General features: G+C 46.7%; 2 protein-coding genes across 7 annotated transcripts in view; both read left to right on the forward strand.

Moving 5' to 3' along the window:
• Positions 1-22326, forward strand: part of AGBL2 (ATP/GTP binding protein like 2) — a 77946-nt gene extending 55620 nt beyond the window's left edge. For 4 of the 5 annotated variants that reach the window (XM_026454097.1, XM_026454100.1, XM_026454099.1 and 1 more), the window contains one exon: positions 576-1338. In XM_026454097.1, the coding sequence (XP_026309882.1) occupies positions 576-749 (174 nt within the window). In that variant the 3' untranslated portion in view covers positions 750-1338. Of the gene's footprint in view, positions 1-575; positions 1339-18268; positions 18423-19028; positions 19166-22036; positions 22122-22274 lie in introns of those variants that run through there. The other variant, XM_026454098.1, reaches the window with a different exon arrangement.
• Positions 18456-22917, forward strand: part of MTCH2 (mitochondrial carrier 2) — a 32509-nt gene continuing 28047 nt past the window's right edge. Inside the window, exons 1-3 of one of the 2 annotated variants that reach the window (XM_026454103.1) lie at positions 18456-18726; positions 22037-22121; positions 22275-22381. In XM_026454103.1, the coding sequence (XP_026309888.1) occupies positions 18640-18726; positions 22037-22121; positions 22275-22381 (279 nt within the window). In that variant the 5' untranslated portion in view covers positions 18456-18639. The remainder of the gene's footprint in view (positions 18727-22036; positions 22122-22274; positions 22382-22917) is intronic. The other variant, XM_026454102.2, reaches the window with a different exon arrangement.

Raw genomic sequence — 22917 nt, forward strand, 5'->3', positions numbered from 1 at the left:
GGCCCACGCCTGTAATCCCAGCACTTTGGGTGACCAGGCACAGTGGCCCACGCCTGTAATCCCAACACTTTGGGTGACCAGGCACAGTGGCTCACACCTGTAATCCCAGCACTTTGGGAGGCCAAGGCAGGAGGATCACTTGAGGTCAGGAGTTTGAGACCAGCCTGGGCAAAATGGCGAAACCCCGTCTCTACTAATAAACAAAAATAGCCGGGTGTGGTGGCACATGCCTGTAGTCCCAGCTACTCAGGAGGCTGAGGCAGGAGAATTGCTCAAGCCCAGGAGGCAGAGGTTGCAGTGAGCTGAGATTGGACCACTGCACTCCAGCCTGAGCAACAGAGCAAGACTCCACCTCAAAAAAAAAATGTTTCTGATGTTGACCTTGATTTGACTGAGGGACCAGGACAAAGGCTCAATTCACCTCTGTTCTATAACAGTGTCAGCTACTTTTGTATTCGGGGAAGAAATGCAAATACTTCTCACTGACTCCTTGTAAAGCCAACCCCAGCCCTAACTACATCTTTAGAAATGGCAAAATAAAGTGAATTCAACTTTTTAAAATCTTATTTGCACAGAATAAGAAGCCAGGCTTTACAGTATCATGCTCTCCAAAGAGAACCATAAACTCCAGCCAAGAGCCAGCTCCAGGTATGAAGCCAAACTGGCCTCAGAGCAGATATCCTGCCACAAAGAGAGACTGTGCTGCCATGGTGGCATACCCATCCTTGCACATATACACATACCCGTAGGTGAGCCTGGGTTGTGCACACAAGGACTTCGTCGGGGATTTTGAGATTAGACACATTTTGTAATGGGGGAGATGTATGACTGGGAACTGCATTTACTCGTGGTATACTGTATTGTGCACTCATCATGCACTGACCTTACACTTGGTACTTACACTGTGGGCATGTGGTCAAGATGCATACCTCATGAATTCAACTATTTTTTCATAAAATGAAATTTTATTATGGTGTATAAAAATGCTTTAGAGAAACTGAAGTGTGTTCTCATGGCACACTTCATGGCAGGACAGATATACCTCATTTTAACCAATAGATAATTCTCTCTAAAATTATGTGCAAATCAATTTTGAAAAATGAAACTCTATGTTAAACGCATTTTGGGAATGTGCTATATAAAAAAAAAAGTGTTGTGTCAAAGCTTTCCAGGGACGGTCAGTCCTACTGTTGTATGTCAGGTTTGCTCAGAATGAGGCATTCCCACACAGAAATCACAATGCATGCATGTATTACCCAGAATTTAATGTTGCGTATCTTATGTTCAACGAGGTTTTGTAAATTTTTTAGCCTGATGATTAAAATGCTTTCTCTCTAACCAGTTGTTTCCTCTGATTGGTTAACTGCATAATTTTATGTGAACAGATATTTTTTATCCGCCTTTTCTTTCCAATAGCCTGTCCTGAGCACCAAGCAAAGTCGGCCAGCTGCAGCCTGTCATGTCAACACACTGGAGTCATTTAAAGGGGGGGGTCACTCCAGCTCATGCTAGGAACCCTATTTTGACTACTTTTTTTCTGTCACATGGGATTGAAAGTTTTCTAGCACATTTTTCATTATCACTTTTATTTTATTTATTTATTTATTTATTTTTTTGAGATGGAGTCTTGCTCTGTCACCCAGGCTGGAGTGCAGTGGCCGGATCTCAGCTCACTGCAAGCTCCTCCTCCCGGGTTTACGCCTTTCTCCTGCCTCAGCCTCCCGAGTAGCTGGGACTACAGGCGCCCGCCACCTTGCCCGGCTAGTTTTTTTGTATTTTTAAGTAAAGACGAGGTTTCACCGGGTTAGCCAGGATGGTCTTGATCTCCTGACCTTGTGATCCGCCCGTCTCGGCCTCCCAAAGTGCTGGGATTACAGGCTTGAGCCACCGCACCCGGCCCATTATCACTTTTAAACTTTCAGCCACCATCACTACCTGGATTACTAGTGATTAGAACCACATGACAACACAAATTTTATTGCAATCCTAGTGTAGGAGTATTTTTAAAATATTTTAAAACAGTTAGATTTACAGATAAATTGAGCAGAGAGTACAGAGAGTTCCTAGATGCTCTTTTTTTTTGAGATGGAGTCTTGCTCTGTCACCCAGGTTAGAGTGCAGTGGAGCAGTCTTGGCTCACTGCAAACTTCACCTCCCTAGTTCAAGCAATTCTCCTGCCTCAGCCTCCTGAGTAGCTGGGATTACAGGTGCCACCGCCACACCCAGCTAATTTTTCTGTTTTTCGTAGAGACCGAGTTTTACCATGTTGGCCAGGCTGGTCTCGAACTCCTGACCTCGCGATCCGCCCACCTCGGCCTCCCAAAGTGCTGGGATTACAGGCATGAGCCACCACACCCGGCCCCCATACTCTTTATATAGGGCGTTTGCACACGGCCTTCTCCTATGCCACACCTTACTTATGTCCTAAAACTATTAGTCAGCATTTTAAGTATCTAGAAAGCACCCAGCCAAAACCCCACTTTTTATCCCTACAAGGATATCCTTAAAGGACAAGTCCCAAAAGCAAACCTTGTTTGAAAGTTGTTCAGAAATTAAGCCAGGTGCAGTGGCTTACACCTTTGGAAGGCTGAGGCGGGTGGGTCAGTTGAGGCCAGGAGTTCGAAACCAGCCTGGCCAACATGGATCCCTTGAGCCCAGCTATACAAGACCAGTCTTGGCAATGTGGTGAAACCCTGTCTCTAGCAAAAAAATACAAAAATAGCCGGGTGTGGTGGCACATGCCTGTAGTCCCAGCTACCCTGGAGGCTGGGGTGGGAGGATCGCTTTAGCCCAGGAGGTTGCAGTGAACTGAGATCACGCCACTGTACTCCAGCCTGGGTCACAGAGTGAGACTCTGTCTTAAAAAAAAAAAAAAAAAAAGACCAGGAGTGGTGGCTCATGCTTGTAATCCCAGCACTTTGGGAGGCCGAGGTGGGTAGATCAGGAGGTCAGGAGTTCAAGACCAGCCTGGCCAAGATGGTGAAACCCCCATCTCTACTAAAAACGCAAAAATTAGCCGGGTGTGGTGGCAGGGGCCTGTAATCCCAGCTACTCAGGAGGCTGAGGCAGAGAATTGCTTGAACCCAAGAGGTGGAGGTTGCAGTGAGCCGAGGTTATGCCACTGCACTCCAGTCTGGGTGACAGAGCAAGAGTCCTTCTCAAAGAAAAAAATGATGCATTGAGCAGTGACTGACTTAGGAACTATGGAGAATGCACTGATGCATAAGATTCCACTCTGCCCCTGTGTTTAAAATCTAGATGGAGAACAAAGACTAGTAGGCAAAACAAACCAGTCAGATGTTTTGCTAGGTTCAGAACATTGTAGTGCATTAAAGAGCCACCAACATGGCATTTAGAACACCTGAGTTTGAATCCCACGGAGGCTGGGGCTGGGGCATGGGGCAGTTGCTTAACAGCTCTGAACTTTTATTTCCTGACCTTAAAAGTGAAGTGCCCATCCAGGTGAAATGATCTCTAAGGTCCCTTCATTTGATCACTACTCTTAGCTGTTGATCATACATTGCGATAATGTGGTTTAAACAGTTTCCCTCTTCAGCCTGAGCCAGCTAGGTCTTCTCTCCCTCAATCTCTGGTCTTTGGGGAAAAGATCTCTTTGGTTGCTCTGAGTACAGTTCTTCTCATCTTGTTGCTAACCAATTTTGATACATGCCGGCCGGGTGTGGGGGGCTCACGCCTGTAATCCCAGCACTTTGGGAGGCCGAGGCAGGCGGATCACCTGAGGTTGGGAGTTCGAGACCAGCCTGACCAACATGGAGAAACCCTGTCTTTACTAAAAATACAAAAAATTAGTGGGGCATGGTGGTGCATGCCTGTAATCCCAGCTAGTCAGGAGGTTGAGGCAGGAGAATCGCTTAAACCCGGGAGGCAGAGGTTTTGGTGAGCCGAAATCGCGTCATTGCACTACAGCATGAGCAACAAGAGCAAAACGCAGTCTCGAATAAATAAATAAATAAATACATAAAATAAATAAATAAATAAAGATATGTGCTCTCTCTCCTCATAGCCCCCTGAACTGCCTATTCCTAGATTATTGGATTTAGTGACCAGAAATCACATGAATAAACCCCTTCACAGCTCCAGTCATTCCCTTTCTCTTGGCTTCATTTCTTCCCCAATTCAGCCCAGACTCCAGGGTTCATGACGTCAACCACTCTCTTGCCAGCACCTCAGTATCCTCACCCTCTGTCCTTCTGCCACATCCACCTGGTAGTTCCCCAACTTTGGATCAGCCAGCCATCCCAGCCATCTGTCTTCTCTACTGTACTCAGGCTGCTAAGATGGCTTCAGGAAAATATTCCATTGAGTGGACCTGGGCCAGCACACAAGTGTCTCCTCCAGCCTTGGAAATTTATCTTCTGCTTCTGAAACTGAAGGTCCCACACCTTTCCCCTTCCATGGCTATTTCACACCTCCATTTCAAGTATTGTGCTCCCTCTCTGCTGCCACCTTCCTCCCAGCAAACAGTCATACTAGTCAAGACTGGTTCAGAAGCTAGGCTCCCGTGAGGCTGGGGCGGGAAGATAACTTCAAACAAATTCTTAAGTCTCTTTGGTAGGTTTGTTTATGTAATGGCATTGGCAAATCAATTCTGAAACATTTTAGACATATTATATGCTTGAATAAATGAGTAAATGTGTTGGTGTTGTTAAAAGCCAAGAACTCATTATTTCTTTTCTTTTCTTTTCTTTTTTTTGAGATGGAGTTTTGCTCTTGTTGCCCAGGCTGGAGTGCAATGGTGCCATCTCGGCTCACTGCAACTTCCACCTCCTGGATTCAAGTGATTCTCCTGCCTCAGCCTCCCAAGTAGCTGGGATTACAGGCGCCCACCACCACGCCCGGCTAATTTTTTTTTTTTTTTTTTTTTGTATTTTTAGTAGAGGTGGGGTTTCATCATGTTGGCCGGGCTGGTCTTGAACTCCTGATGTCAGAACTCCACCTGCTTCAGCCTCCCAAAGTGCTGGTATTATAGGCATGAGCCACCACACCTGGCCAGAACTCATGATTTCTGAAACATGTATATGTCTGAACATACATATGTATGTATACACAAGTATATATGTGCATGTGTGTATGCATATTCATATATGTAGATAATGTATGTATGTGTATTCAGCTCTATCTGCTAAAAAGGGTTAAAATCAAATACATCCCATTGGCAATAAGAACATTTTGCACTGAGATCTTGGTCTCTAATATAATCCTCACTAAAAGAAATCAGGGTTCATCAGAGAAATGTCTGGGGCAATGTAGATATGAGATGAGGAGCCTGAAACATTGTGTTATGTCAAAAAGTAAAAAAGTGCTGGAGGCATGTCACAGGATAAAGGAACTAACTTGAAGGAGCTCCCACTGGCCAAATCTGGGATATTAGGCACCAAAATGCTTAAGGACATTAACCCATTGAAATTATAACCCACTGAAAAATAAGAATCATGAGTTCTTATCAATGAGAGAGAAAGAGAGGAAGAGGGCTCTTGCTTAAGAAGCATGAAGCTGAGGTTGATGGTGAATGTAGGAGGAGTGCTGCAACTGGGAATTCATTATTTTGCAATTATTGTAGTAAAATGGATCAGGCAAGAAGTACCTGTGGATGCAAAATTTAGGAGAAAACTTGAGGAGCAAGATATTTGCATGGTTTTAAAGTGTCTCCACTCAGATTGCTTATTAGTCGGAAGGGAAAAAGTAGTGATTGTATAATGGGGCAATTGGACACCACCTTAACCGTGTGATTGTTTAGGGGCAACAATTGTTGTGTGCCCTCTGATGGAAAGCCTGAGACGAACACATCACTTAAGTAGTATTCTGGTTGGAAATGCATACCTTGAATCTAATCATGAAAAAGCATCAGACGAAACCAAAATAAGGAACATTCTGCCAAAAAGAATCTAGACTCTGGCATCAGGATGCCTGGGTTCAAAGTCTGACTGCATAGCTTTATGACCTTAGGCTTTATGACCTCTCAAAGATTCAATTTCCTCATCTGTAAAATGAGAATACAAACAAGACCCACTTTTCAGAACTGTTGGGAGGACTGGACAAGAAAATGTACATAACGCACTTAGTAGAGTGCTCTACACATAGAAAGCACTCAGGAGTGGTGAGCTGGCATCACTCTTGTCCACCTTTACTTCCATTCCGTTCCTTTATTGTATTTTTTTCAGACAGTTTTGCTCTGTCACCCAGGCTGGAGTGCAATGGCAACATCTCCGCTCACTGCTTCTTCCGCCTCCGAGGTTCAAGTGATTCTTATGCCTCAGCCTCCCAAGTAGTTGTGATTACAGCCACGTGCCACCATGCCTGGCTAATTTAGGTATTTTCAGTAGAGACAGGGTTTCACCATGTTGGCCAGTCTGATCTTGAATTCCTGACCTCAAGTGATCTGCCTACCTCGGCCTCCAAAGGTGCTGGGATTGCAGGTGTGAGCCACCACACCCACCCTCTTTTCTTTGTTCTTAGAGAAAAAAAGTGCCCAGCTTTGCTCTCTCCACCTTATGCTTCAATTCAGTCTCTCTACTTTATCTTCCCAAACTTTCTGCATTGCTTTACCCCCTCTTGTCTTTCTCCCTCCCTACCAGCAACTTCTCTGTGGCCTCAAAACATGCTAGGCTTCTCCCATATTTAAAGAAAGAACATGCAGTCCGGGCACCGTGGCTCACACCTGTAATTCCAGCACTTTGGGAGACCCAGGTGGGCGTATAGCCTGAGGTCAGGAGTTCAAGACCAGCCTGGCCAACATTGTGAAACCCGTCTTTACTAAAAATACAAAAATTAGCTGGGCGTAGTGACAGTTGCCCGTAATCTCAGCTACTCGGGAGGCTGAGGCAGGAGAATCGCTTGAACCTGGGAGGTGGAGGTTGTGGCGAGCCGAGATCACACCATTGCACTCCAGCCTGGGTGACAAGAGCAAGACTTCATATCAAAAAAAAAAAAAAAAAGAACATGCCTTCTGATCAGTTGTGAATAAATAAATATTTTAAAAGCACAGGCTGGACACAGTGGCTCACACCTGTAATCCCAGCACTTTGGGAGGCCAAGGTGGGTAGATCAAGAGGTTAGGAGTTCGAGATCAGCCTGGCCAACATAGTGAAACCCCCGTCCCTACTAAAAATACAAAAATTAGTCAGGCGTGGTGGCAGGAGGTGGAAGGTGCAGTGAGTGAAGATCACGCCACTGCACTCAAGCCTGGGCAACAGAGCGAGACTCTGTCTCAAAAAAAAAAAAAAAAGAAAGAAAAAGAAATAACTTGAGACTGGGTAGTTCATAAAGAAGAGGTTTGGGCTGGGCACAGTGACTCACGCCTGTAATACCAGCACTTTGGGAGGCCAAGGCAGGCAGATCACCTGAGGTCGGGAGTTCAAGACCAGCCTGACCAACATGGAGAAAACCATCTCTACAAAAATACAAAAATTAGCCAGCCATGGTGGTGCATGCCTGTAATCCCAGCTACTTCAGAGGCTGAGGCAGGAGAATCGCTTTAATCCAGGATGCAGAAGTTGCAGTGAGCCGAGATCGCGCCATTGCACTGCAGCCTAGGTGACAGAGTGAGACTCTGTCTCAAAAAAATAAATAAATAGCGTCTTCCTAAGTTCTGCAAACCATTCTAGTGTTGACAAAAAGAGCCAAACTCTATGTAGTATTTGAAGAGATGTATTCTGAGCCAAATGTGAGGACCATGACACAGCCTCAGGAGGTCCTTATGTGGTTCACAGCCACATGTGCCCAAGATGGTTGCATTACAGCTTAATATTAGGGGGACAGAAGTTACATGCAGACATCAATCAATACATATGGAGTGCCGGCTCAGTGGCTTATGCCTGTAATCCCAACAATTTGGGAAGCCGAGATGGGAGGATTGCTTGAGGCCAGGAGTGTGAGACCAGCCTGGCCAACATGGCCAAACCTTGTCTCTACTAAAATGCAAAACATTAGCTGGGCATGGTGGCACGTGCCTGTAGTCCCAGCTACTTGGGAGGTTGAGGCATGAGAATCACTTGAACCCGGGAGGTGAAAACTGCAGTGAGCCAAGATCACACCACTGCACTCCGCCTGGGCAACAGAGCAAGACTGTCTCAACAACAACAACAACAACAACAAAATGTGGGGTACACATTGGTCCAGAAAAGCAGGACAACTCAAAGTGGGGAGGAGGAAGTGCTTCCAGGTCATAAGTGGATTCAAAGATTTTCTGATTGGCAACTGGTTGAAAGAGTTATTATATAAAGAGATCTGGAATAAAAGTTCTTATTATGTAGATGAAGTCTCATAGGTGGCCACCCTTAGAGGCAATAGGTGGCAAATGTTTCCTACTCAGACTTTTAAAAGGTGCTAGATAAGCTGGGCATGGTGGCTCATGCCTGTAATCCCAGCACTTTGGGAGGCCGAGGCGGGTGGATCATGAGGTCAGGAGTTCGAGACCAGGCTGACCAACATGGTGAAACCGCATCTCTACTAAGGCAGAAGAATCGCTTGAACTGGGGAGGCGGAGGTGGCGGTGAGCTGAAATGGTGCCATTGCACTCCAGCCTGGGCAACAAGAGTGAAACTCTGTCTCAAAAAAAAAAAAAAAAGAAGAGGTTTAATTGGCTCAGCTCTGCAGGCTTTACAGGAAGCATGATGCTGGCATCTGCTCAGCTTCCAGGGAAGCCTCAGGGAGCTTACAATCATGTAGGAAGGTGAAGGAGGAGCAGGCACATCACATAGCAAAAGCAGGACTGAGAGAGGGAGAGGGGAGGTGTCACATACTTTTAAATGACCAGCTCTCGTGCTCTCGTGAGGACTCAACTATCATGAAAACAGCACCAAGCCATGAGGGATCCTCCTGCAGGATCCCAACACCTCTTGCCAGGCTGCACCTCCAGCATCCACAGTCATAATTCAACATGACATTTGGGCAGGGGTAAATGTCCAGACTATATCAGGGGTTTTATTTTGTTTACACTAGCAAATTATCAAACCTTAGGAGAGGACTGTGGAAACCCTCATTTATAACCAGTTGGGCATAAGGGTCTTTATAAAAGGGAGGCAGGAAGATCAGACTCAGAAAAAGGACATGTGAATTATGCAGGATTTATGCTCTTTAGTTCAGCTAAATCCGAGTTCTTGTCTCACGACCAGGAAAAATTAGGCATGTGGCCACACTGAAGAATAGAACAGAATTTATTAAATGAAGGGAAAGTGTTCAGCAAAGAGAGGGGTCCTACAAAAAGGTTTCCACTTCACAACTGAATACCAGGGCTCCCATACATGAGCGGAAGAGGCGAGGCTCCTCCCCAGCATACGGCAGGAAATCCTAGTAGCTCCATCCTGATCCCCCAGTGCGCATTTGGGCATGCCCACACAAGCCATGGGTAGTATCAGAAAAGGCAACATTCAATTGGTTAAAAGGCATTATTCAGAGAGAATCAATAGGGAAAGGGCGAGCAAACAAGGACAGAAGATCTCCCTGAGGGTTGCAGGTTTCATCTGCGACCAGCAGTCCAGTCTTTTGGCCTTCAGGCTGTTTCAGGCTTGAAGGTGGGGTTTTCACTAAGGACCCTTCCCTATATGCCCAGGCATTTGTCTGCCTCCTGCCTCTATCATGAAGACAGAAAAGGTTGAACTGATGCCCTTTGAAGGTGGAGGAAGTGGCCAGAAGCCAAGGAATGCAGATGGCCTCTGGAAGCTTGAAAAGGGAAAGACACAGTTTCTCCTCTGGAAACTGCAGAAGTATGAATAATGCCTTGGCAACACCTTGATTTTAACCCTTTAAGACTCATTTCAGACCAGGCATGGAGGCTTATGCCTGTAATCCCAGACTTTGGGAGGCCAAGTCGGGTGGATCACGTAAGGTCTGGAGTTCAAGATAAGCCCGGCCAAAATGGCGAAACCCCGTCTCTACTAAAAATACAAAAATTAGCCAGGCATGGTGGCAGGCCCCTGTAATCCCAGCTACTCGGGAGGCTGAGGCAGGAGAATCACTTGAACTCAGGAGGCAGAGGTTGCAGTAAACTGAGATTGCGCCACTGCACTCCAGACTGGGTGACAGAGCGAAACTCCATCAAAAAAAAAAAAACACTCACTTCAGGCTGGGTGCAGTGGCTCATGCCTATAATCCCAGGACTTTGGGAGGCTGAGGTGGGAGGATTGCTTGAGCCTAGGAGTTCGAGACCAGGCTGGCCAACATGGTGAAACCCTCTCTCCAGTAAAAATACAAAAATTAGCCAGGTGTGGTCCTGTACGCCTGTAATCCCAGCTACTCAGGTGGCTGAGGCAGGAGAATTGCTTGAACCCAGGAGGTGGAGGTTGCAGTGAGCTGAGATCGTGCCACTGCACTCCAGCCTGGGCGACAGAGTGAGACTCCATCTCAAAAAAAGAAAAAATAAATATTCATTTCAGATTTCTGACCTCCATAATGGTATGATAATAAATGTGTGTTGTTTTAACCCACTAAGTTTGTGGTAATATGTCACAGCACAGAAGGAATTAACAGCACTTAAATATTACAAAAAAATAGACCAGGTGCAGTGGCTCACAGCTGTAATCCCAGCACTTTGGGAGGCCAAGTGGGTGGGTCACGAGGTCAGGAGGTCAGGAGTTCGAGACCAGCCTGGCCAACATAGTGAAACCATGTTTCTACTAAAAATACAAAAATTAGCCGGGCATGGTGGCACACACCTGTAGTCCCAGCTACTCAGGAGGCTGAGGCGGGAGAATCACTTGAACCCAGAGGTGGAGGTTGTGACGAGCTGAGATTGCGCCACTGCACTCCAGCCTGGACAACAGAGCAAGACTCCATCTCAAAAAAAAAATGTTATTACAAAAAAATATATATATATATTTTGAAAATGAGATCACTGAGGTCCATTCTGGAAACTGGTCAGGGAGTACTAAAGAAATAAACCACACACTTCATAAGGCCAGGGCATAAAGAAGGGTGGCATCATTTGCACCTTTGGCAAAATAAGACTTAAGGTGCCCCAGTGTCCTGTGGGAGATCCTAAGTCTGTGTTGAAAACAAGGACTGAGGCTGGGCACTGTGGCTCACGACTGTAATCCCAGGACTTTGGGAGGCCGAGGCAGGCGGATCACCTGAGGTCGGGAGTTCGAGAGCAGCCTCACCAACCTGGAGAAAACCTCATGTCTCCTAAAAGTACAAAATTAGCCAGGTGTGGTGGCTCATGCCTGTAATCCCAGCTACTCAGGAGGCTGAGGCAGGAGAATCGCTTGAACCCAGGAGGTGGAGGCTGTGGTGGGCCCAGATCATACCATTGCACTCTAGCCTGGACAACAAGAGCAAAACTGTCTCAAAAAAAAAAAAAAAAAAAAGAAAGAAAAGAAAAGAAAACCAGGACTGATGCTAAGAAGGAGAATGGTTTTTGCCTTTCCTCCAGTTCTCAGGATTGGAATCCAAAGACAGTGTCTCTGACTGTACTGCCAGGTAACACGTCCTTTGTCAGACTTCTCTGGAGAGCAAAGGTAGGAAAGTGAAGTCGAAAGGCTAGTGGAGCCCTAGCCAAACCAGAAAAGTTTGCTATTTTGAAAAGGAAAGGGGAAAACACTTTCCAAATATGGATCCCAAGCTGAGATATTTGAAAATAAATCTCTAAAGCACACAGATTTTGTGCAAAAGAGATGGGCTTCTCCTGACACTATGCAGGGGAACTATACTTTATAAAGTATGTTCTCTCTAAGGAACCGTTTTACATCCAAGATAACAGTTTTATTTTTTATTATTTATTGATTTTTGGAGACAGAGTCTCACTCTGTCGCCCAAGCTGGAGTGCAGTGACTTGATCTCGGCTCAACACAACTTCCGCCTCCTGGGTTCAAGCGATTCTTCTGCCTCCACCTCCTGAGTAGCTCAGACTGCAGGCGTGTGCCACCATGCCCAGCTAAAATTTTTTTGTATTTTAGTAGAGACAAGGTTTCACTATGTTGGCCAGGCTGGTCTCGAACTCCTGAGGTCAGGTGATCTGCCCACCTTGGCCTCCCAAAGTGCTGAGATTATAGACGTGAGCCACTGCGCCTGGCAAGACAACAGTTTTAGATACGCCGTAGGAACCTTGGGAAAGACAGGAGGAAAATGTAAGGCCAGCAAAGACAGTTTGCCTATCCCCTTAGCTGGGTGACACTTTTCAGTCATTCTAAGACAAATTGAACAAGTTGGTGGAAAGAACGCAAGAACCTCAGCTGTCAGGACCTCCCTTCCTTTCGTAGATATTGTGGTTGGCTCCCAAGCAACCCAGATCCTTAGGCAGGACAGGATTTCTCCACAAGTATAGTACTGATGTCTCCAGATGTAGGGGTCAAGGGAAAGCTCCTTTTCCCTCTGAAGTTTTGCTGAAAAATCAACTCGAAAAAGGCAGATTAACTGGAAAAACAAAAGGCATAGAAATTTATTGACATTAGCATGGTGTGAATCACAGAGTGATTGTCCATCCCTCTAGGTGGTTCAGAAGCTAATATACCATTCTAGAAAAACAGGTTATAGGAGGGGGAAGAAGAATTTGTTCTTGTTTTGAGACAGTCTTGCTCTCTTGCCCAGGCTGGAGTGCAGTGGCATGATCATGGCTCACTGAAGCTTCGACCTCCCTGGCAATCTTTCCACCTCAGCCTCCTGAGTCACTGGGACTACAAGCACACACCACCAAGTCCAGTTAATTTTTTCTTCTTCTTCTTCTTCTTTTTTTTTTTTTTTTTAAGACAGAGTCTTGCTCTGTTGCCCAGACTGGAGTGCAGTGGCACAATCTCAGCTCACTGCAGGCTCCGCCTCCCGGGTTCACGCCATTCTCCTGCCTCAGCCTCCTGAGTAGCTGGGACTACAGGCGCCCACCACCGCGCCTGGCTAATTTTTTTGTATTTTTGTAGAGATGGGGTTTCACCGCATTAACCAGGATGTTCTCGGTCTTCTGACTTCGTGACCCACCCGCCTCAGCCTCCCAAAGTGTTGGGATTACAGGCATAAGCCACCGTGCCCAGCCTATTTTTTCTATTTTTTTGTAGAGACAGGGTGTCACTATGTTGCCCAGGCTGGTTTTGAACTGCTGGAGTCAAACAATCCTCCTGCCTAGGCCTCCTAAAGTGCTGGGATTACAGGCGTGAGCCACTGTGCCCGGCCAGGATAAAGGTTTTGGAGGATGAAAGCCAGGGAGACCTTGAGGCTTTTTCAGTTCAGTATGTCAAAATACCATACATTTTGAGGTATTGGTTTTGAAGCCCTAATGCAGACTTTGATAAATATCCTGTGAGGGCCAAAATTAACCCTGTTGAGAACCACTAGTCTAAGCCAATCATTGGTTTAGGTGGTGGTGGGTGACTCACTTCTGTCCAGTTATTCATGAGAATTCTGCTGGGGAGGTTTCTGAGAAAAGGTTTCTTCCTCCAAAAAGAGCCATTTTGAGGGCCAGGCGCGGTGGCTCAAGCCTGTAATCCCAGCACTTTGGGAGGCCGAGGTGGGCGTATCACAAGGTCGGGAGATCGAGACCATCTTGGCCAACACGGTGAAACCCCATCTCTACTAAAAATACAAAAAATTAGCCTAGCGTGGTGGCTCATTCCTGTAGTCCCAGCTACTTAAGAGGCAGAGGCAGGAGAATCGCTTGAATCTGGGAGCAGAGGTTGCAGTGAGCCAAGATCCTGCCATTCCACTCCAGCCTGGGCAACAGCGTGAGACTCCGTCTCAAAAAAAAAACCAAAAAGCCATTTTGTGATGAGCTTCGGTGTGCCAAAAAAGAGAGAACTATTTTAAAAATGACACCTTCTTGAAGGCCGGATGCGGTGACTCATACCTGTAATCCCAGCACTTTCAGAGGCTGAGGTGGGCAGATCACCTGAGGTTGGGAGTTCGAGACCAGACTGACCAACATGGCAAAACCCTGTCTCTACTAAAAATAACAAAAATTAGCTGGGTGTTGAGCACCTGTAATCCCAGCGACTTGGGAGGCTGAGGCAGGAGAATCGCTTGAACCCAGGAGGCAGAGGTTGCAGTAAGCCAAGGTCACACCATTGCACTGTAGCCTGGGCGACAAGAGTGAAACTCCGTCTCCAAAAAACAAAAAAACCTTCTCTCTTCTTCCTCTGTCAATGCTGCATGTGAGGCTCAAAACTATTTTGCTACCAGCCTAAGGATGAAGAACACAGGGATGGAAAGAATCTGGGTCTTTGGTAAGACCCTTGTATCACAACCTCATCCAAGCAGATGGCTGCTTGAACTCAGGTCTTCCTATAAAGCAAAATAAATACAATAAATATATGCTGGCTGGGTACAGCGGTTCATGCCTGTAATCCCAGCGCTTTGGGAGGCCGAGGGGGGAGGGTCGCTTGAGCACAGAAGTTCAAGACCAGCCTGGACAGCCTTGGACCAGGTTAGGATTATGAGAGGGACTTGAATTTTGCTAAGATACAGGCCCAGTTAAATGATAGCCAGTCATTATTCTGGCGATCACAAGATACAGGAGTAACTTTCCCAATTACTCCTATAGATAACATCACTATTGTACCACTTAAGGTTGGCCTTTTGTGACATTTTTCAATTACTTGGGTTTTTATGGTCTTTTTATTTTTCTCCTTTTTGTGGAAAATTGGGTCTTGCTGAGACCTGTCTTGCCCAGGCAGGTCTCAAACTATCCTCCCACCTCTGCCTCCTGAAATACTGGGATTATAGACGTAAACCATCATACCTGGCAGAGATAACATCACTAACATAGAATCTAATATTGGCTTTTTGAGATGTTTTTTAGACTTCTGTATTTCTGGCTATCGACTCCACTCAGACCCACCACTCGTGACATCTGGTCCTGTGGCCTCCATCCAGAGGTTGTCGAGGACCGCTTTCTATACCCCTATGAGTTCATCCCCAACCAATCAACATTCCCCATTCCTGAGTCCCCTGCCCACCAAAGCATCCTTGAAAAACCCTCACCTCTGAGCCCTCGGGAAGAGTGATTTGAGTTTAAGTTCTTCCTCATGGCCCGCACTGTGTTAATTAAACTCTTTCTTTACTGTAACACCACAGCCTCAGTGAACTGATTTTGTCTGTGCAGCAGGCAGGAAGAACCCACTGGACAATTACATGATCTCTCTCCCAAGTCAGACTGCCTCTCAGTCCAGGAGACTTTTTTTTTTCCTTCAAGACAGGGTCTTACTCTGTCCCCCAGGCTGGAGTACAGTGGCACAATCTCGGTTCACTGTAACTTCCGCTTCCCAGGCTTGAGCAATGCCTCAGCCTCCTAAAAAGCTGGGACTACAGGTGCAGGTCACCATGCTCAAATAATTTTTTTTCTTTTTTGCAGAGACGGGTTTTCACCATGTTGCCCAGGCTGGTCTCAAACTCCTGAGCTCAAAGCAATCCACCCAAGTGCTGGAATTACAGGCATGTGCCCTGCTCCCAGAGGCTTTTAACTGGTAAATTCATCAGCCTTCCCTGGGCTTCTTCTTTTTTTTTTTTTTTGAGATGAAGTTTCGCTCTTGTTGCCCAGGCTGGAGTGCAATGGCATGATCTCAGCTCACTGCAACCTCCACCTCCCAGATTCAAGCGATTCTCCTGCCTCAGCCTCCCAAGTAGCTGGGATTACAGGCATGCGTCACCACGCCTGGCTAATTTTTTTAGTAGAGACGGGGTATCTCCATGTTGGTCAGGCTGGTCTTTTTTTTGAGACAGAGTCTCGCTCTGTCACCCAGGCTGGAGTGCAGTGGCATGATCTCAGCTCACTGCAACCTCTGCCTCCTGGGTTTACACCATTCTCCTGCCTCAGCCTCCCAAGGAGCTGGGACTACAGGCGCCCACCACCACACCTGGCTAATTTTTTGTATTTTTAGTAGAGACGGAGTTTCACCGGGTTAGCCAGGATGGTCTCGATCTCCTGACCTCACAATCCGCTCGCCTCAGCCTCCCAAAGTGCTGGGATTACAGGCGTGAGCCACTGTGCCCAGCCAGTCAGGCTGGTCTTGAACTTGCAACCTCAGGTGATCCACCCGCAGCCTCCCAAAGTGCTGGGATTACAGGTGTGAGCCACCACGCGCAGCTTCTGGGCTTCATTATTGACCTCTTGGAAGCTTCTGATATATTGACTATCCTTTCTTTTTCCAAACTTTTCTCTTGAATTCAATGACATGCTTTTCTAGTTCTGTTTCCTTCCCGATTAATTCTGCCCCTTTTGACTTCTGTTATTCCTCTCACGACTGCAATATGGGTCACCAAATATAACCCATCTTAGGGTCACCATACTGAACTGTATCAGGGAATGCCATTCAGATCATAGTCTTTGTCACTGACCCCACTCAGTTATGCAGTGCACAGCCTAGGCAGCTGTACATAGCACCCCTTACCTTATCTATACTGCTGACTTCAGTTATGTTACCTATTCTCTGCAGATTCTTACCAAAACCCCATCAGCAGCTTCTGCCTTGCACCATTGGAAAACATCGTGGAGCAGACTGAATCCCCCAACCACCCACCCCTGGCAAGAGGCTCTGTGCCTCCTGTGCTCACTAGCATCAGTGGGACAAGGCAATATTATTTGGCACCATCAGTGCACAAATCCAAGAATAAAGAATCCAACCAGATGTGGTGACTCACACCTGTAATCCCAGCACTTTGGAAGGCAGGTGGATCACTTGAGTTCAAGAGTTTGAGACCAGCCTGGGGCAACATGCCGAGACCCCCATCTCTACTAAAAATACAAAAAGTAGCTGGGCATGGTGGTGCACACCTGTGGTCCCGGCTAATTGGGAGACTGAGGTAGGAGGATTGCTTGAGCCCAGGAGGTGGAGGTTGCAGTGAGCCGAGATTATACCACTGCACTCCAACTTGCGTGATGAAGAGAGACCCTGTCTCAAAAAAAAAAAAAAAGAATCCCCTGCTAAATAGTCTCTCTGGCTCAGCTTTATGTTTCTAGATTCAGTTAGAAGCAACTTGTTTCTTACAACTTTATTTTTTATTTGTTTATTTTTTTGAGACGGAGTCTCGCCCTATCGCCCAGGCTGGAGTGCAATGGTATGAGGCTCACTGCAGCCTCCACCTCCCGGGTTCAAGAGATTCTCCTGCCTCAGCCTCCCAAGTAGCTGGGATTACAGGCACCTGCCATCATGCCCAGCTAATTTTTGTATTTTTAGTACAGATGGGGTTTCACCATGTTGGTCAGGCTGGTCTTGAACTCCTGACCTCAGGTGATCCACCCAACTCGGCCTCCTAAAGTGTTGGGGTTACAGGTGTGAGCCACCGTGCCCAGCCAAACATCTGTATTTCAATATACAGTTTTTTAAAAAATCCTTTCCTATGCACAACTTCACTTAATGCTCATAATAACCCTGAGAGTTAGACAGTAGTGTTAGATTTAGATACAAAAACTGGAAATTAAAGAAGCTAAAATGACAAATGGATGCAGTGGAAAAGCCAGGATCCAAATCCAAGTCTTTTCCCTGCGGTACTTCATTCTGCTCCAAGCTCAGATTGACCAAATGTTGTTTGATAGAACACATGAGCTGGGGTGAAGGAGCAGGGACAATGCCTTTTTCACTTTTGCCTCTGATAGCCTGTAGACTGGTAGGCACTGAAGTATTTGCTTACTTGTGCAATAAATATTGAGCACCTTGTATGTGCTGGGCACTGAAAACACAACCGTGAACAAAGGCTGTCACGGTTCCTGAACTCATGGAGCTTCCATTCCAGTGGAGGAGACACAATTTCAGTTGATAATGCTACGACGGGGGACAATGTGGGAGAAAATAAGAGGGAGGTGGCCAGGCGCGATGGCTCACTCCTGTAATCCCAGCACTTTGGAAGGCCAAGGTGGGTGAATCACGAGGTCAGGAGTTTGAGACCAGCCCGGCCAATATCGTGAAACCCTGTCTCTCCTAAAAAGACAAAAATTAGCCGGGTGTGGTGGCGTGTGCCTGTAATCGCAGCTACTAGGGAGGCTGAGGCCAGAAAATTGCTTGAACCCGGGAGGCAAAGGTTGCAGTGGAGCTGAGATCACGCCACTGCACTCCAGCCTGGGTGACAGAGCGAGACTCTGTCTCAAAAAAGAAAAAGAAAAGGGGGAGGTAATTTTAGAATGGTCAGAGGTTTTTCTGAGAATATAACATTAATTAAACGAATAAATGAATGAAGAGCCACTCGCTAGCGGATTATTTGCTGTACTTAGAGTTTGTCAGCCACTAGACTGTTACGGTTCTGATGCTGAATATCTTTTGAACCCTATGTTGATGATGCTCAAAAGGCAAGTGTAGAGGTGAAGCATAACGAAGAATCCTTTTCCATTTCTTTTCAGTCCTCTGACCTTGCCTTTGCCGTCAGGGTCACACTCCCCCACTGCCACTCCCTTTCTTCTGTTTCCGGACACTTGCGGCCTGAACGCGCATGTGCGAGAGAAACCGTCATTCCCGGAGAACGAGCTCCCGGCAGAACGCATGCGCCTCTGTACCGTAAGTTCCGCCCCGACCCCAGCGCCCCCTCGCGAGCGCCTGCCGTTTCTCCGGGCGGGAGTGGGGGCGGGGACTGGGCGGAGAGGCGCGTGCTGGTGTGTGCGTGCGCGCGCGCCGCGGGCGGGCCAGTGAAACCGGCGGCCCTGGCACGTGACCCAGGACCGGCTCACCGGGTCGCTTGGTGGCTCAGTCTGTCTGTCCGTCCGCGGGTGCCATCATGGCGGACGCGGCCAGTCAGGTGCTCCTGACCTCCGGTCTCACCATCCTGTCCCAGCCGCTTATGTACGTGAAAGTGCTCATCCAGGTATGAGGCGTCGCCGCTCCCTACCCCTCCTGGCGCCCCGTTCGGTCGCTGCTGCTCAGGGCGCCTGAGGATCGGCTCAGCCTTGCGGGCCCTTCATTCTCCCAAGATGCTGCTGCTCCTCCGCTGCCCTTTCCCTCCCTGCAGGGACAGCTTCCTCAGTCCCGCGGCTCCTCTTGGGGGCCTCTCTGAGCCCTCGCCCCGCAGCCCAGCGTTGAGGCCCACTCCTCCCTTAGCCAACCGCCACCCTGCCCTGCCCTGCCCTGCCCGGCGGATCCTCTGAACTTTGGTTCTTCTTCCCTGAGGTGGATCCTGGCCGGTCGCCACCAAGGGCTTCCGAACCCTCCCTCTCGCCCCTCCGAAATTCACATTCACCGCTCCTCCCCCCAAAATCTCAGACGCAAGACACGAAATACTCAGTTGAAGACAAATGTGAAGTTAGGTGGGAACCAACATTTTATTTTTTATTCCTTTTTTTTTCTTGTTATGCTACTGTTACTACTGCTTTTCTGTTCCGAGGTTTTCGTACCAGATACCCAGAGAAACACAAGGAGCTCATTCAGAAGTGTTAGTGAAGGGGTTGCTCTGTCAGATTTCGGAAGGATGCTTTGAGCGCTTTCCAGCAGCGGCCCATGTGGCTCCTGACAATGAAAATCACTTGGTCAGAGCTGGAAATTAGTGAAGCGGAGTTTTAGCGAGTTTAAACATGGGAGTTAGTTTCTAATCTACTGTCAAATAATTATTACATGGTATTTTATATTCACATGCAGGTAGGCCAAGTAAGTGATAGACTTAGTGTTTCCAGTTCCTTTCCTGAATATCCCTGTAACGGGCAGGTCATTCTTTTTTATATGCTTTTACCGAGAATTGACATAATTCCCTCATGCACTGTGCCTAGGAATGGAACAGTTTTTAGAACCCCTGTCTTGCCGTCTACTTTTCTGTAAAAATTAGGCAAGACACTAGAGAGGGCCACATTTCTTATTCTTGAGTTGTTGGGAATCCAGATTATTTCTTGCTGCGTAGACCCGTGTGAATTCAGATTCCATACGTTAAAGGCTATTGCAAATAAATGATTTGCACCTAGAACAAAGACTGATTAGAATGTACTGTAACATCTAAAACGGAATTGGCACATTTGGGGCTAGATAGCATTTGAGATGACAGCATGTTGCAGTATATCTAGTAAGAACCCTTGGGCCCGGGCGCGTTGGCTCGTGTCTGTAATCCCAGCACTTTGGGAGGCCGAGGCAGGCAGATCACGAGGTCGATGTTCGAGACCAGCCTAACCGACATGGTGAAACCCCGTCTCTACTAAAAATACAAGATATATCCAGGTGCGGTGGTGCGTGCATGTAATTCCAGCTACTCGGGAAGCTGAGGCAGGAGAATCACTTGAACCCAGGAGGTGGAGGTTGCAGTAAGCCAAGATCGCGCCATTGTACTCTGGCCTGGGCGACAGAGCAAGACTCAGCCTCAGAGAAACAAAACAAAAAAGAACCCACTACTCAGTACTTCTCTGGGAGATGGGGTTTTCTAGTGATGTTCAGAGCTCTTGCCCCAAAAACTTTGAATATCCTTAATTCTGATTTCACAACATCTATGTGTTGCCAAGTAGCCCAGGAGTTTTGGTGAAATTCCCAAATGCTCAGTTTTAAAAATAGTTACTTGGGCTGGGCACGGTGGCTCACGCCTATAAATCCCAACACCTTGGGAGCCTGAAACAGGCGGTTCACCTGAGGTCAGGAGTTCAAGACTAGCCTGGCCAACAAAGCACAACCCCTTTTCTACTGAAAATACAAAACTTAGCTGGGTGTGGTGGTGGGTGCCTGTAATCCCAGCTACTCAGGAGGCTGAGGTATGATAATCGCTTGAACCTAGGAGGTGGTGACCTAGATCATGCCACTGCACTCCAGCCTGGGTGACAAGAGCAAAATTCTGTCTCCAAAAAATAAATAAGTAACTAAATAAAAATGAAAATGGTTACTTGGTAGCACTATTCGGGGACCTCAGACAGGAGTTATTTATTTGTTTATTTATTTTTGATATGGAGTTTTGCTCTTGTCACCTAGACTGGCATGCAATGGCACAATCTCGGCTCACTGCAACCTCCGCCTCCCAGGTTCAAGCGACTCTCCGGCCTTAGCCTCCTGGGTAGCTGGGATTACAGGTGCCCGCCACCACACCTGGCTAATTTTTGTATTTTTAGTAGAGACGGGGTTTCACCATGTTGACCAGACTGGTCTTGAACTTCTGACCTCGGGTGATCCGCCCACCTTGGCCCCCCAAAGTGCTGGGATTACATGCGTGAGCTACCACGCCAGCCCAGGAGTTACTTAATAGGACAGATTAAGAGTCACAACAATAATCAAAACTATGTCCTACAACATTCATTCTCTCGAGTATCTGTAGTGTTAAAAATCCTGAGTATATGGTACAAAGACCATGGTAATCATTAACTATATAAAATGGCCTTCATTAGCTGTTAATGACAACCTTTTTTTTTGTTTGTTTGTTTGTTTTTGAGACAGAGTCTCACTGTTGTCGGCCTGGGCTGGAGTGCAGTGGCACAATCTCAGCTCACTGCAACCTATGCCTCCCGGGTTCAAGTGATTCTCCTGCCTCAGCCTCCCAAGTAGCTGAGATTACAGGTGCCCGCCACTACGCCCGGCTGATTTTTTATTTTTAGTAGAGACAGGGTTTCACCATGTTGGCCAGGCTGGTCTCGAACTCCTGACCTCATGTGACCCGTCCCCCTCGGCCTCCCAAAGTGCTGGGATTACAGGCATGAGCCACTGCGCCTGACCGACAGCCTGTTCTTCTAACATGAAGTTAGCTTGTAATTCTTTCCTAAGTGAATTATCCAGCTATATCTGCATTTGCCTTTTGAGTGTTTTGTCTAGGTTGCCAAGTATGCAGCTGATGCTGGCGTGATGGATGTCTTCTCATTTTGTTCAAATATAAAATATGCCTTAAATTTTATTTAGAAGGTATTTTTGAGCACCCTTAGTAAACTGTAGCTTTCCTAACACAAAAGTTCCCTTCTTTTTCAGTTTGATATTAGCCTATTTCAGCTACATGGTATACGTCATAGAATTTGAACCAAAACGAAACTTGGAGTTTATTGAACTCAGTATTACCAACAAAAGAAAAACCTACAAGAATGATGCTTCATCATTGCCGTGGAAAACATATGCTGCGTTTTTACTTGTGTTTACAAATAAGCAAAATTTTGTTCTTTATTCAAGACCTTGCAAGCAAGACATTTCTGGAAATACTGCTTTAATATTGATATATTCCATTGTTTTTAAAGGTGGGTTATGAGCCTCTTCCTCCAACAATAGGACGAAATATTTTTGGGCGGCAAGTGTGTCAGCTTCCTGGTCTCTTTAGTTATGGTAAGTGTCTTTGTTTGGGTTTGGATGACATTGAGGACTGTGATAGGCAGGAGTTGTTACTGAAAGAAAATATATAGAAAGCTTGTTTCTTTCAAATTGTATATCCGTTTCTCTTGACCAGAACTTGACTACATCTCTGTCTTGTGTTCCTAGCTCAGCACATTGCCAGTATCGATGGGAGGCGTGGGTTGTTCACAGGCTTAACTCCAAGACTGTGTTCGGGAGTCCTTGGATCTGTGGTCCATGGTAAAGTTTTACAGGTAAGAGGAAAATTAAATCAATCTTCCCATAGATTTTGCTTACCTGTTATGCAACAGTTTATTCTAAATATCAAGAGCAATTTAAAAGATACATTTATAACCCTGTCCTTTCTTCCTCTTGAAAAATATTTTCTTAAAATACCTTCTTTCGGCCGGGCGCAGTGACTCACGCCTGGAATCCCAGCACTTTGGGAGGCCGAGGAAGGCGGATCACCTGAGGTCAAGAGTTCAAGACCAGCCTGACCAACATGGAGAAACCCTGTCTCCACTAAAAATACAAAATTAGCCGGGCGTGATGGCGTGTGCCTGTAATCCCAGCTACTCGGGAGGCTGAGGCAGGAGAATCGCTTGAACCCGGGAGGCGGAGATGGTAGTGAGCAGAGATCGTACCGCTGCACTCCAACCTGGGCAACAAGAGCGAAACTCCGTCTCAAAAAAATATATATATGTATATATCTTCTTTCCTGGGAAGCAACAGGAATTCCTTTAAAATGAAGTTTTTTTTGTTTGTTTTTTGTTTGTTTGTTTGTTTGTTT

This window comes from Piliocolobus tephrosceles, chromosome 13, assembly GCF_002776525.5.
Source record: "Piliocolobus tephrosceles isolate RC106 chromosome 13, ASM277652v3, whole genome shotgun sequence".
Classification (NCBI taxonomy): domain Eukaryota; kingdom Metazoa; phylum Chordata; class Mammalia; order Primates; family Cercopithecidae; genus Piliocolobus; species Piliocolobus tephrosceles.